This window comes from Opisthocomus hoazin, chromosome 3 (assembly GCF_030867145.1).
Source record: "Opisthocomus hoazin isolate bOpiHoa1 chromosome 3, bOpiHoa1.hap1, whole genome shotgun sequence".
NCBI lineage: Eukaryota > Metazoa > Chordata > Aves > Opisthocomiformes > Opisthocomidae > Opisthocomus > Opisthocomus hoazin.
The window spans coordinates 1,062,828-1,076,303 of record NC_134416.1 but is presented as its reverse complement, the minus strand read 5'-3'; the positions used below and the strand labels follow the sequence as shown (position 1 = coordinate 1,076,303).

The following is a 13,476-nucleotide window of genomic DNA, read 5'->3' as shown; positions in this document are numbered from 1 at the left end:
GACATCCCTTCCCTCCAGCATTTGCTCACCGGATTGTCCCCAGCCATAGCAGTTCAAGGTGCCGGAGCAGCACCGCTGGCCCTTGGCTTTCGTGGCAAACCAAAATGGGCAGCACCAACATTTGAGCTGGGGTCCTTAGCAAGCTGGTTCCATCTGAACATGAGGAAGAACTTCTTCACTCTGAGGGTGACAGAGCACTGGCACAGGCTGCCCAGGGAGGCTGTGGAGTCTCCTTCTCTGGAGATATTCAAGACCCGCCTGGAGAAGGTCCTGTGCAGCCTGCTCTGGGTGACCCTGCTTCGGCAGGGGGTTGGACTGGGTGACCCACAGAGGTCCCTTTAAACGCCAGCCGTTCTGTGATTCTGTGAAATGCTGCATCTCCTTCCACCCAGAAAGCTCCACGTGCCTTCAGCTGGTCAGGAGGTTGGAGGACACAGAAGGACCTTTCGGGTGGTGTGGTCTCCACAGGAGTAGCGGGGCTGGGTCTCTTAAGGGGTGAAGCTCCCATGTCCTCATGGCCAGGTCCCTGCCATCACCACCACGGTGCAAGATGGGAGCTGAGCAACGTCAATGGAAAGAGGAGACCTCAACACTGGGAAGGGACGAGCTGTTGAGTGAGGAGACAAGAAACTTGGCTTGTTTGAAGAAGCAGAGGATCAGTCATCTACCAGCAGCTCTGGTGGCTCTTTAGGTGGCTTCCTTGTCCCCTCCTGGACTTGCCACCTCTGCCTGGCCCTGGCTCTTTGCACTTTGGTTCTGCCTCCTGCTTTTCTCCTGTTCCTCGTCTATATCCCAGCCCCAAGGCTGTGGCACTGCTGCAGTCACCTTGCACATGGTCCCTGCTCAGACCCACCAGTTCCCCGGCTGGTGGTGAGGACTGTAACCTCATCTCTGGATGGTGTGGCACATCCTTCCCTGCCAAGGGTAAGGCTCACCTCCTGCCTGCCCACGGGTCATGTCCCCAGGGCCACCAAACCCAGGTGACACTGGCCTGAACGTTGCACTTGTGGAAGAGCGAGCTGATGGACAATGAAGCCACGTTAGCTGGCTGCAGGACCAGGGAGCAGCCCATACCAAGTGTCCTTGTTTGCTTTTCTCCTTGCTGGTGTCCCTCCTCTTCCCGGGGTGATATCCAGAAGCTGTGCTGGTTCCAGTAGCAGAAGGACACTGGTCTGCAGGGGTACCCTTTGCTCTGCAGAGGTCCTACCCAGCTGGGTGCTCTGTGGGTGAGGTCAGATCCTGGGCAGCTTGTGTCCCTCTGCATGTGGGATATGAAGACAACATCCATTTTGCTCATGGTTTGGAGGAGCCACCAGCCTCCTGCTGGCTATGTGGCTGGAGAACGATGCTTGAACGTGGCTCTGGGGAGAGGGGGTTATCTGGGGGGCTGGTTACACGTGAGTGTGTCCTCGCCCCGGTGTGCCCAAAGGACCGACGGGGCTCAAAGCCCTCTGCTTCCCCCAAGTTATTGACAGCCACCAGCTTCTTCTGTCCATGACTGCAAAGCCTCAGTGACTGGGGTCCCAGATGCCAGGTCGGCTTTTGGGTGGCTTTGCTTGTCCCCACTAGTGCTCTCCCTCCTGATGCCATCTGGTGCCATGACCCACCTTGGCCACTGGCACCAGACCAGCTCCACTTGCCCATGATGGGATTGAGGAGCAGCTCCTTGGAGAGGACGTACCTTCTGGTGCGAGCGTGGGGCGACCTCTCGATTCTGCGACGGTTGGTTGGTTGGTTGGTTGGTTGGTCTGTTCGTTCGTTCGTTATGTGGCTGGTTTGTTGGGTGGTTGGTTGGTTGATTGGTTGGTCTGTTCGTTCGTTCGTTATGTGGCTGGTTTGTTGGGTGGTTGGTTGGTTTGTTGGTTGATTGGTTTGTTCATTGGTTGATTGGTTGGTTGGTTTATTCGTTCATTCGTTCATTCGTTGTTTTTTTCGGTGGTTGGTTGGTTGGTTGGTTGGTTTTGTTGGTTGATTCATTTGTTCGTTCATTATGTGGTTGGTTTGTTGGTTGATTGGTTTGTTCATTGGTTGATTGGTTGGTTGGTTGGTTCATTCATTCGTTCATTCATTGGTTTGTTCGGGGGTTGGTTGGTTGGTTCATTGCGTCAGTAGTTGTTGGTTGGTTGGTTGGTTTGCTGATTGGTTAGTTCATTGGTTGGTTGGTTCATTCATTTGTTCATTCGTTGGTTTGTTCAGTGGTTGGTTGCTTGGTTGGTTGGTTTGTTGTGTGGTTGCTTGATTGGTTGGTTTGTTGCGTGGTTGGCTGGTTTGTTGTGTGGGTGGTTTGTTCAGTGGTTCATTGGTTGGTTCATTCGTTCGTTCATTGGTTTGTTCGGTGGTTGGTTGGTTGGTTGGTTGCTTCAGTGGTTGGTTGGTTGGTTGGTTGGTTCATTCATTATGTTGTTGATTTGTTGTGTGGTTGGTTGATTTGTTGTGTGGTTGGTTGACCTGTTGTGTGGTTGGTTTGTTGGTTGGTTGGTTGGTTTGTTCGTTGGTTGGTTGGTTGGTTTTTTCAGTGGTTGGGTGGTTGGGTGGTTGATTTGCTGGTTGGTTCATTCATTGGTTCGTTTGTTCGTTGGTTGCTTGCTTGCTTGCTTGCTTCAGTGGTTGGGTGGTTGGTTGGTTTGTTGGGTGGTCGGTTGGTTAGTTCATTCATTAGGTGGTTGATTTGTTGTGTGTTTGGTTTGTTGGTTGGTTGGTAGGTTGGTTGGGTGGTTGGGTGGGTGGTTACTTGTTTGTTGGGTGGTTGATTTGTTGGTTGTTCTGGTGGGTGAGTGGGTGGTTGTTTTGGTGGGTGGGTGGTTGGTTGATTGGTTGGTTGGTTGGTTGGTTGGTTGATTTGGCATTGTGGCCATGCTGTGGGTAACATTGATTTGTCTGGCCGTTGTCTCCTAGTCCGAGGATCTCGGTGCCTGCGCCCAGTTCGAGAGCAGCAGACAGACCAGGAACATGATGCCTAGCGCCAGCTGTGTCTTCCCCACCTTCAACCTGCGGAAGCCCTCCTCAGAGACGGACATTGAGAACTGGGCCTCCAAGCACTTCAACAAGCACACCCAAGGGCTCTTCCGCAGGAAGGTGTCCATCGCCAACATGCTGGCCTGGAGCAGCGAGTCCATCAAGAAACCCATGATCATGACCAACGACCGCAACGTCAAGAAAGAGGCGTGCGAGATATTTAAACTGATTCAGATGTACATGGGGGACCGGCGGGCCAAGACGGACCAGCTCAACGTGGCCTTGGAGATCGCCACCAAAGGCTGGAGCATGCAGGGTCTGAGAGACGAGCTCTACATCCAGCTGTGCCGGCAGACCACTGAGAACTTCCGTTACGAGAGCCTGGCCCGGGGCTGGGAGCTCATGGCCATTTGTTTGGCCTTTTTCCCACCCACTCCCAAATTTCATTCCTACCTAGAAGGATACATTTACAGGCACATGGATCCGGTGAATGACACCAAAGGTAAGTGAGAAGCCACCGCCTGGTGGCTTTGGCCACTGCAGATGCTGCAACTTGCTTATTTATTATTAGTTTGTTCCTTTCCCTTTGGCATCGATGAGTCTCCGTGTTGAAAGGTGGGTGAGGAACTCACCCAATGGCCCTCCCGGAGCCACAGCAAGCGCGGTGGTGTCTCCACCGCCGGCCTTTCCTCCCCGGCACACGGAAATCCAGCGTGAGCCCCAACCACGAAATGAGCTTTGACACCTTTGCTGCAGGCTCAGCATCACCTCCAGCAAGGGTGGCCATAAGCGAGAGATGCCAGGACTTCTCCTGGGCCAGTGAGGGCACCTACAGAGGTCCCGTCCAACCCAAACCATTCTGTGGTCCTGTGATTTCACCATCTCCAGGTGTTTCTTCTGGTATCTCAAGTAGCTTTCGGTCAAGAAAGCACCATGCTGGAAGGGGAGCCAGCTTGACTCCCTGCTCCCAACGTGGTTTTTGGTTGCAGCAGACAGAAGAGACATAAATTTTGGCTATTTGCCCCCAAAATGAGTGGGAGTCGTAGGAGCCCCTCTCCAGTCCCGGGCTTGGGCATCCGCTCTCCTTCACAGCTGGTGCCAGCTCGCAGGTGATGGGATCTGGTTTGGCAGAGGCACAAGGATCACCGGTGCCTGCCCTGAGTCTGGTGGGAGGGGACACTGCCAGCCGGCCACCCACGGCACAGCTGGAGGGTTGAGCGTCCCCATGTCCCATGGGTTGGTGCCATCTCGCAGTCGGCGGTGGCTGAGGTAGAAACGGGGGAGGTCCCAGATTGTCACTGTTGGCCAAACAGCCGTGGGAGTTGGAGCCCGAATCACCCTGGTTTCGGGCGCCCTTCGGCTCCCCGGGGACCAAGCCGGGAGGTGGGAGGGCAACGGGCGTCATGTGGAGCCGTGGTGGAGCTGCCCAGCTTGGGGAGAAGAGGAGATGAACCCAACCGAGGTGGCCACGGGGGAAGCTGTAGGGTGGTGGAGAAAGCCCCCGTGGGCAGGAGCGTCCCCGAGGGCGGCGGCACAGCACGACACGGCACGGCACGGCACAGCACGGACAGGAGGTGCAGTGCCGGTGGGATGGGCTGGGCCTGGCACACAGGTTGGTACCACCGGGCCTTGAGACCCCGCCGTCGCGGCACAGCCGGGGCTGCCCGCGTGCCCCCGGCCGCCCGCAGCAGAGGTGTCCAGCTCACGTCGTCACCAGCACCGCGCTCACGCTGGATTCGGCGGAGAGAACCAGCGCCCGCGCCCCTTCAGCAGCCACCAGCGCTCAGCTCTGCGCCGGCACCCGGCCCCGCCCGCCGGCACCCGACTGGGTTCATCCTTTGTTTTCATTTTCATTGTTATTTTTAATTTTATTGGTAGTTCTATTTCATTTTCATTTTGGTTTTTTTTTCATTTTCATTTCATTTTCATTTTCTTTTTTTTTTAATTTTCATTTTCATTTTATTTTCATTTTCTTTTTAAAATTTTCATTTTCAATTTGTTTATTTTTATTTTCAAATTTATTTTCATTTTAATTTTTTATTTTATTTTCCTTTTTATTTTAATTTTCTTTTCATTTTTATTTTGCTTTTCTTTCATTTTCATTTTCATTTATTTTCAGTTTCATTTTCCTCCTAATTTCTATTTTTATTTTATTTTTATTTTTTATTTCACTTTTTCATTTTATTAATTCCATTTTTGTCTTATTATTTTCATTTTCATTTTTAATTTTCTTTTCTTTTTTAGATTTTCTTTTTCATTTTATTTATTTTTTATTTTCATTACATTTATTGTTTTCTTTTATTTTCAAATTTATTTTCATTTTCATTTTTTTATTTTATTTCATCTTTTTAATTTTCATTTATTTTAATTTTCTTTTCATTTTCATTTATTTTCAGTTTCATTTTCCTTTTCATTTCTATTTTTATTTTATTTTCATTTTTTATTTTACTTTTTTATTTTATTATTTTTATTTTAATTTTCTTTTTCATTTTCATTTTCATTTTTAGTATTTTATTTTCGTTCCATTCCATTTTTTTTTCATTCCGATTTTTGTCTGATTTCCATGTCTATTTTCGCTTCCCTTTTGGTTTCGATTTCCGTTTTGATTTCTGTTCTCGTTTTCCCCTGCCGTTCCGTTCCCATGTCTTCATCGCTTTGTTTGTTTCCCAGTGACCCAGCACATTAAAGAGCTCCTGGAAAGGACCAATAAGAAGAAATCCAAATTGCGAAAGAAACCCAAGCCCCATATCGAGGAGCACGATGGTAGGGGCCGTGTCGCCGCTCCCGTGGGGCTTCGCTCTGCTCGCCCCGGCCCCCGCCTCCCCCGCTGCCCCCCACGGCCCGCACCGAGGGGCTGGGCGAGGGGGGGGGACGACAGGGGACCCCCCGGGGTGGGGGCAAAATGGCGTCACGCAGCGTTAGGGGAGGGGAAGTGACATCACGCCAGGAAAAATAACCGTAAATTAGAAAAAATAACCAAGAAAATCATATTATCGGCCATGGTCTAGATTTTTAGATGTTAGACATAATGTCGCAGATAGAGAAATACAGTTCTATAAATACATATTTGCATTTCTATCAATTTTATATTAATATATTACGAATATATTAATATATTATTATTATATTAATAAGTATTTGCCTAAATATATTTCTAATGGTACATATATTCTATATAATGCCTTAAATTAAATATGTAATATTTAATACGAATATGAATAGTATAACTATGTCATAAAGCAATATAATATATAAATGTAGAATATTATATATAACATTATATATAAAATATATGTAATTATATATTATATTATAATTATATATTATATTATAATTATATATGTAATATATATAACATTATCTACATTATATATTATAATTATATATATAATATATATAATATTATATATATTTACAGCATTATATATAATACAGAAATACAACATTCCATCCTATTGGATAAAGAATAGAAATACTGTTCAAATATATAATATTATATATGATGTTATGGATAAATATATAATCTTATAGATAATTATATCATTAAATATATAATCTGATATATAATTATATAATTAAATACATAATATTTTACATAAATATAATATTATATGCTATTAGGTAAATAATATAAAGACCATACAAGTATATATTATTTACAGTGTTATGGATAAATATACAGAGTTATATATTATTTTATCTACAAGCATATAATATTTATATAAAATATAATATTATATAATGTTACTGAGATAATATCATTTAAAAATATATAATATTATATAGTTATTGGTAAATATATAATGTTGTATATAATTCTGTCTATGAATACATAAGATTTATGTAAAATACAAGATTTTATAATATTATATAATATTATATCGTGTACAAATATATATTATATATAATGTTATATATTATTTTATATTATATATTATGTTATATGTTATATATGTTATATAATAATGTAACATTATATATAATGTTATAGATCAATATCTAACATTATAATGTTATCGATAAGTATATAATATTTATAACATTATCGATGAATATCTATAGATACATAAATTCAGCGGCAATGAAGGAGGGGGGAAGGGCAGGAACTGAGTCCTGCGGAGCCACTCGGAAGGCGCTGATGGGTTCGAGGACCCCGCGGTGGGCACCAGCACCCTCGGTGCCGCCGCCGGTGTCGGGGGGCTCCGGCGGGATGCGCCCCTTTTCCCGGCATCCCGCTGGGTTTGGGGAGTTTGCCGGGCTCCAGACCCACCCCCGGCGTCCGGCAGCCCCCTCGGAGCGTTGACCGCGCCCCAAAACCATCGGGGGAACCCTCAGAGGTCAACGGCGCCGGGGCAGGACGGCGAGCGGCCGCCGGCTCTTCTCCAGGAGCCCTTTTTTTCCCCTCTTTTGCACCAATATTAAAGAGAAAAAGCACATTTTGAGCTCCTGGTCCATTCTCCCCGGCGTGCCGCGCGGCTCCAGCATCACAAAAGCCGCACTGACAGCAGGACCGGCCACTGGAGGAGAGAAGGTCCCAGATGGTGGGATTTTTTTCTCCGATTTGCCCATTTTTAGGCTCTCGGAAGAATTTATGGGGGCCACCGGCATCTTCTGGGGTGGTCCAGAAGGTAGCACCGGGCTCCCGGCTGCGCCATGCTGGAGCATCTCCCTTGGGATGAGCCCGTTGGCCGCTCGGGGATGCGCCAAGGGTTGAGGGCGCCAGCTCCTTCTTGAAGGCCATCAGGAGGAGGGGACATCTGGTGCAGAGAGGGGTGAGGGCGGAAGTGGTGGCATCAGGAGAGGATGGATGGTGTGGGGCAGGACAGGGACAGGTGAGAAATCCACCGCGACAGATGGAGGATGGAGCTGAGAGGGCTCCAAGGCTCCACGTTAGGTGGGTATGAGGACGTGACTTCTCCAAGGTCTGAGGCTCTTGGGGAGCGGGTTGACCTGTGGGGTGACCCCCTGCAAGGTGGGGTGACCTCTTCCTCCTCAACCCTCCGCCGGGAGCGGTGATGGAGCGGCACCGGTGCTGCCCCGCATCCCAGGGGGGACCCTGCCACCCTCCTGGAGCTGCGATGAGCTTCAGCCCCATGGCAAGGGACAGACCCCCACCCCCCACGACCCTCCCACCACCTAGAGCTGACCCCCACCCCAATCTTTCTTCTCTCTTGCAGGGGTGGCGATAAGCACTTACGCCAAGTACTGCTACAACAAGCTGCAGAAGGCGGCTCTGACGGGAGCCAAGAAGGTATCACCCAACCGTTGGGCATGGGGAGGGGCGACAGTGGGCAGCCACCCCCGGCCGGGAGCACCGAAGGGGCTGCTGGGGACTGGGGATGGGGTCTGGAGGAGGAGGAGGAGGGATGAAGCTGGAGAGCGTTGGAAACAGCGCGGCAGCTTGTGCCAGACCCATGGTGAGGACGTTCCGGGCATCTCCAGCGTGGTTTGCCCATCACTGCATCCCCTCTGGGGTCCTCCTGGGGTCCTTTGGGTCCATCAGGTCCTTCTGGGGGTCCACCAGGTCCCTCCCAAACCTACCCATCACCAAAGGATCCCATGGGGATGAAGGAAATGATCCTGGGAGCCAAGCGCTGGAGCAAAAGCATGTGGAGGATTGAGAGGGATGCTCCAGCAGCTCCCATCTCCCCAGCTTCCAGGGGGGCTGTGCTGCTGGCCCCCTGCTCCTCCTGGGTCGCCGTCACCACGGCTCAAGGCACGGCCAGGGTGGCTACTTCCATCGTCAGCTCTGTCTGGAGGGGAGGCGCTGGGCCGGATCCTGCTGTCAGGGAGCTGTGTCCATCTCTTCTTCTGCATGCCACCATGTCCATGTCCCTGCGTCCATCTCCTCTTCTGCAGCCCACCATACCCATGTCCCTGCATCCATCTCTTCTGCATCCCACCATGTCCATGTGCCTGCGTCCATCTCCTCTTCTGCATCCCACTATACCCATGTCCCTGTGTCCACCTCTTCTGTATCCCACCATGCATTTGGACCTGAGTTCCATCCCTTCTGCGTCCCACCACACACATCCACTGTGTCCATCTCCTCTTCTGCATCCCACCACGTCCATGTACCTGCGTCCATCTCCTCTTCTGCGTTCCACCATACCTATGTCCCTGTGTCCATCTCTTCTGCATCCCACCACACCCATGTCCACTGCATCCATCCCTTCTGCATCCCACCATGCACATGTCCTTGCATCCATCTCTTCTGCATCCCACCACAAACATGTCCAATGTATCCATCTCCTCTTCTGCATGCCACCACACCCATGTGCCTCAGTTCCATCCCTTCTGCATCCCACAACGCACACGTCCACTGCATCCATCTCCTCCTCTGCATCCCACCATCCCACCATTCCCATGTCTCTGTGTCCATCTCTTCTGCAGCTCACCATGCCCATGTCCCTGTGTCCACCTCCTCTTCTGCATCCCACCACACCCATGTGCCTCAGTTCCATCCCTTCTGCATCCCACCACAAACATGTCCCTGCATCCGTCTCTTCTGCATCCCACCATGCACATGTCCACTCCATCCATCTCCTCTTCTGCATCCCACCATGCATTTGGACCTGAGTTCCATCCCTTCTGCGTCCCACCACACACATCCACTGTGTCCATCTCCTCTTCTGCACCCCACCATGCACATGTGCTTGCGTCCTTCCCTTCTGCATCCCACCACAAACATGTCCACTGCGTCCATCCCTTCTGCAGCCCACCACGCCCATGTCCCCGAGTTCCATCCCTTCTGCATCCCACCACAAACATGTCCACTGCGTCCATCTCTTCTGCATCCCACCACACATCCGCTCTATCCATCTCCTCTTCTGCATCCCACCATTCATGTGGACCTTAGTTCCATCCCTTCTGCATCCCACCATACCCATGTCCCTGTGTCCATCTCTGCTGCATCCCACCATGCCCATGTCCCTGCCTCCATCTCTTCTGCATCTCACCACAAACATGTCCACTGTGTCCATCTCTTCTGCAGCCCACCACACCCATACCCCTGCATCCATCTCCTCTTCTGCATCCCACCACACACACGTCCACTGTGTCTGTCTCCTCTTCTTCGCATCCCACCATGCACATGTCCACTGCGTCCATGTCTTCTGCATCCCACCATGCCCATGTCCCTGTGTCCATCTTCTCTTCTGCATCCCACCACGCCCATGTCCCTGAGTTCCATCCCTTCTGCATCCCACCATGCCCACTGCATCCAACCCTTCTGCATCTCACCACACACGTCCATTGCCTCCATCTCCTCTTCCATGTCCCACCACACACATGTCCACCACATCCATCTCCTCTTCTGCACCCATCACGCGTATATCCACTGCATCCATCTCCTTCTGTTTCCCACCACACATGTCCATCTCCTCCATCTCCTCTTCCACACCCTGCCATGCACACATCTGCTGCATCCCTCGCCTTCGGCATCCCGCCATGGCCACACACATCTCCTGTGTGGCGTCACCTCCTGTGACCAACCCACCAGCCCAGGCGGAGAGCGAACCCAGATGTTTCCTCTGGCCCCACGCCACGCAGGATCCAGTGCTGGTGCCACCACGGATAAACCAACCCTGGTGCCGGTGCTCTGCTTTCCAGAAGCATCCCAGAGCCATGGCTCGTCCTCCTCCCTACGCTGGTGTAGATGCTCCAGCACGGACATAGCCCCGCAGCAGAGCTTGGGCGTCCTACCAAGCACCGTGGGGAGACTCCCCAGGGCTGGATTCACTTTCAAGTCAAGACACTGTGTGGAGGCATCTGCTTCTGGCACGCGGTGCCACCGGAGACCTTGGCCAGGTTGGCTGGAGTTCATCCATGGCTCCATCCGCTGTCCAGGTCCATCCATGGCTCCATCTGCTGTCCAGGTCCATCCGTGCCTCCATCAGCTGTCCATGTCCATCTCCCATGCGATGGGCTCTGGATGCATCTCAACCAGCCCTGGCGCTCAGCCATGGGGTGCTGGTGTTGACCAGGACCCCACATGCCCATCCCGGCTGCGGTGATGCCAACAACAGCTCCTGACGGCGCCGGTGGCCTCTCTTGTCTCTCACAGGGCCTGAAGAAGCCGAACATCGAGGAGATCCGCCATGCCAAGAACGCCGTCTTCAACCCTTCCATGTTCGGCAGCTCCCTGCAGGACATCATCAACATGCAGAAGGAGCGGTACCCCGACCGGCAGCTGCCCTGGGTGCAAACCCGCCTCTCCGAGGAGGTCCTGGCCCTCAACGGGGACCAGACCGAGGGCATCTTCAGGTAAAGCCACCTATGGCTGCAGGGAGACCCCCCCCGGGACGGTGGCCATCTGGACCTTCTCATGGGGGAAGCCATAATGAAGCACCTCGTTACGTGTCCCCATGGGTGGCTTTCTCCTCACACAGGGCAGAGAGCAGCCCCCCAACTTCTCCTTGCCCCAAGGCCAGGGGGGGGTCACCCCAAGGCCACAGCAGGGTCACACTCGTTCTCTGGTACCCACCAGAGTCATGTCGGGGTCTTGGGGTCTGCACACAACCCCTGGCCCCACATCACAGCAGGTCCCTATGGGACACCAGTCAGGTCCCAAAATGGCTCCATCCCCAGCTGATGTCCTCTCTTGGGTCTCCTTGAGCTCCACGTGCACCTAGGGAACCCCAAAGCCCGGAGGGGGGTGCTAGGCAGGTGGGTCCCCATCTCTTGCTTGGAGACCGACGTCTTTTCCCCCTGCAGAGTCCCCGGTGACATCGACGAGGTCAACGCGCTCAAGCTGCAGGTGGACCAGTGGAAGATCCCCACTGGCTTGGAGGACCCCCACGTTCCCGGTAGGACCCCGGGGTGCCATGTGGGGTACAGAATCAGGCCCTCCACCCACCAGGTTCTCACATTTCCCCATCTTCTCCCCTCCTCCCCGTCTTCAGCCTCCCTGCTGAAGCTCTGGTACCGAGAGCTGGAGGAGCCGCTGATCCCCCACGAATTTTACGAGCAGTGCATCACCCACTACGAGAACCCCGAGGCGGCCATCGCTGTCGTCCACTCTCTGCCCAGGATCAACAAAATGGTGCTGTGCTACCTCATCCGCTTCCTACAGGTACGGAGGGGACCTTCCGGTGTCCCACCTGGGGCCACCTCCCAGCCTGGTTGTCTCTTCCTGAGGTGGCTTTGGGTTTCCCCAAGTTGCTGTGAGGTCACCCCACGTGGTGGTCTCCATCTCACCCAAGAACCGGGAGGTCCACGCGGTCTCACCACCCCATCACTGCCTCCTTTCTCCCCTTCCTCCAGGTGTTTGTGCAGCCGGCCAACGTGGCCGTCACCAAGATGGACGTCAATAACCTGGCCATGGTGATGGCCCCCAACTGCCTGCGCTGCCAGTCGGACGACCCGCGGATCATCTTCGAGAACACCCGCAAGGAGATGTCCTTCATCCGGGTGCTCATCCAGCACCTCGACACCAGCTTCATGGAGGGCGTCCTATAGCAGCCGCCACCGCGTTCCCCCCACCCTGAGTCCCCCCTCCCTACCCACCCTTCTGGCCCGAGGAGCACAAGCTGGACCCCGCAGAAGGAGGGTGCTGGGTGGCTCGTCCCCACCGGCACCTATCTCTGTCCTCCGGTGGGACACGGGACTGGTCCCCATGTGTCATCCCAACCTTCTGGCCATCCCACTGCCCACCTCTTCACCGGCCAGAGGGAGCGGCCGCTTTGGGGGTCCCCAGGGACGGCAGCACCGGTGGAGCGGGCGAGGAGCATCCCGGCTCCCTGGGGACGGGCGAGTGTCCTGCGTGGCCATGGGTGGGAGTCGAACAGGTCCCTCCACAGCTCCGTTTGGGTTGGGTCAGGCTATGGCTGACCGTGGGGTGGCCGTGGGGCAGGGCGCACCTCCAGAGCTGGGAGAAGCCACCGGTGCTGAGCTGAGCAGGCGTCGAGCACACGGAGAACGTGGCACATCGGGGACCAGAGTGATGACTGTCCTGGTGCCAGGAGAACCCCAGCCCACAGGGAGGAAGACCACAGGCACAACCGGGGTGCATCCCGTGGTGGAGCTGGTTGCACCCGAGGGTGGGTGCGTGGGTACTGGGGGTCCCTTTGGGAGCTGCCGGGCCCTGGGTGGCTCACCATGGCTGGTTGCCCACTCTGGGGTGCTGGAGGAGCTGATCAGCCAGGTCACTGCCTGCGTGTGGCATGGTGCCCATCCCTGGTAGCACACCAGACCCATCTCGGCACCCATCAGCACCACCGGACACCAAGGGACCTGTCTCAGCACCCACCACATCTGCTTGGCCCTGCTGGATCCAGCACAGGACCCATCATCTGCTCCTGACCTTGAAAGACCCATGCTGACACCCGTAATCTCTGCTTGGTCCTCCTGGAGCCACCTTGGCACCCAGCATCTCCTCCTGGTCCTGTCCAACGCATCTTGGCACCCGTAATCTCTGTTTGGTCCTCCTGGAGCCACCTTGGCACCCAGCATCTCCTCCTGGTCCTGCCCAACCCATCTTGGCACCCGTTATCTCTGCTTGGTCCTCCTGGTGCCACCTTG

The 13,476-nt window shown here is 53.0% G+C and overlaps 1 protein-coding gene across 3 annotated transcripts in view; it reads left to right on the top strand.

The window, feature by feature from the left end:
* The window catches only part of ARHGAP39 (Rho GTPase activating protein 39), a 173,871-nt gene extending 161,431 nt beyond the window's left edge, over nucleotides 1-12,440 (top strand). For 2 of the 3 annotated variants that reach the window (XM_075415425.1, XM_075415424.1), the window contains 7 exons: nucleotides 2,896-3,457; nucleotides 5,626-5,718; nucleotides 8,133-8,206; nucleotides 11,021-11,220; nucleotides 11,671-11,762; nucleotides 11,859-12,028; nucleotides 12,220-12,440. In XM_075415425.1, the coding sequence (XP_075271540.1) occupies nucleotides 2,896-3,457; nucleotides 5,626-5,718; nucleotides 8,133-8,206; nucleotides 11,021-11,220; nucleotides 11,671-11,762; nucleotides 11,859-12,028; nucleotides 12,220-12,414 (1,386 nt within the window). In that variant the 3' untranslated portion in view covers nucleotides 12,415-12,440. The remainder of the gene's footprint in view (nucleotides 1-2,895; nucleotides 3,458-5,625; nucleotides 5,719-8,132; nucleotides 8,207-11,020; nucleotides 11,221-11,670; nucleotides 11,763-11,858; nucleotides 12,029-12,219) is intronic. The other variant, XM_075415426.1, reaches the window with a different exon arrangement.
* Nucleotides 12,441-13,476: the final 1,036 nt, after the last annotated feature.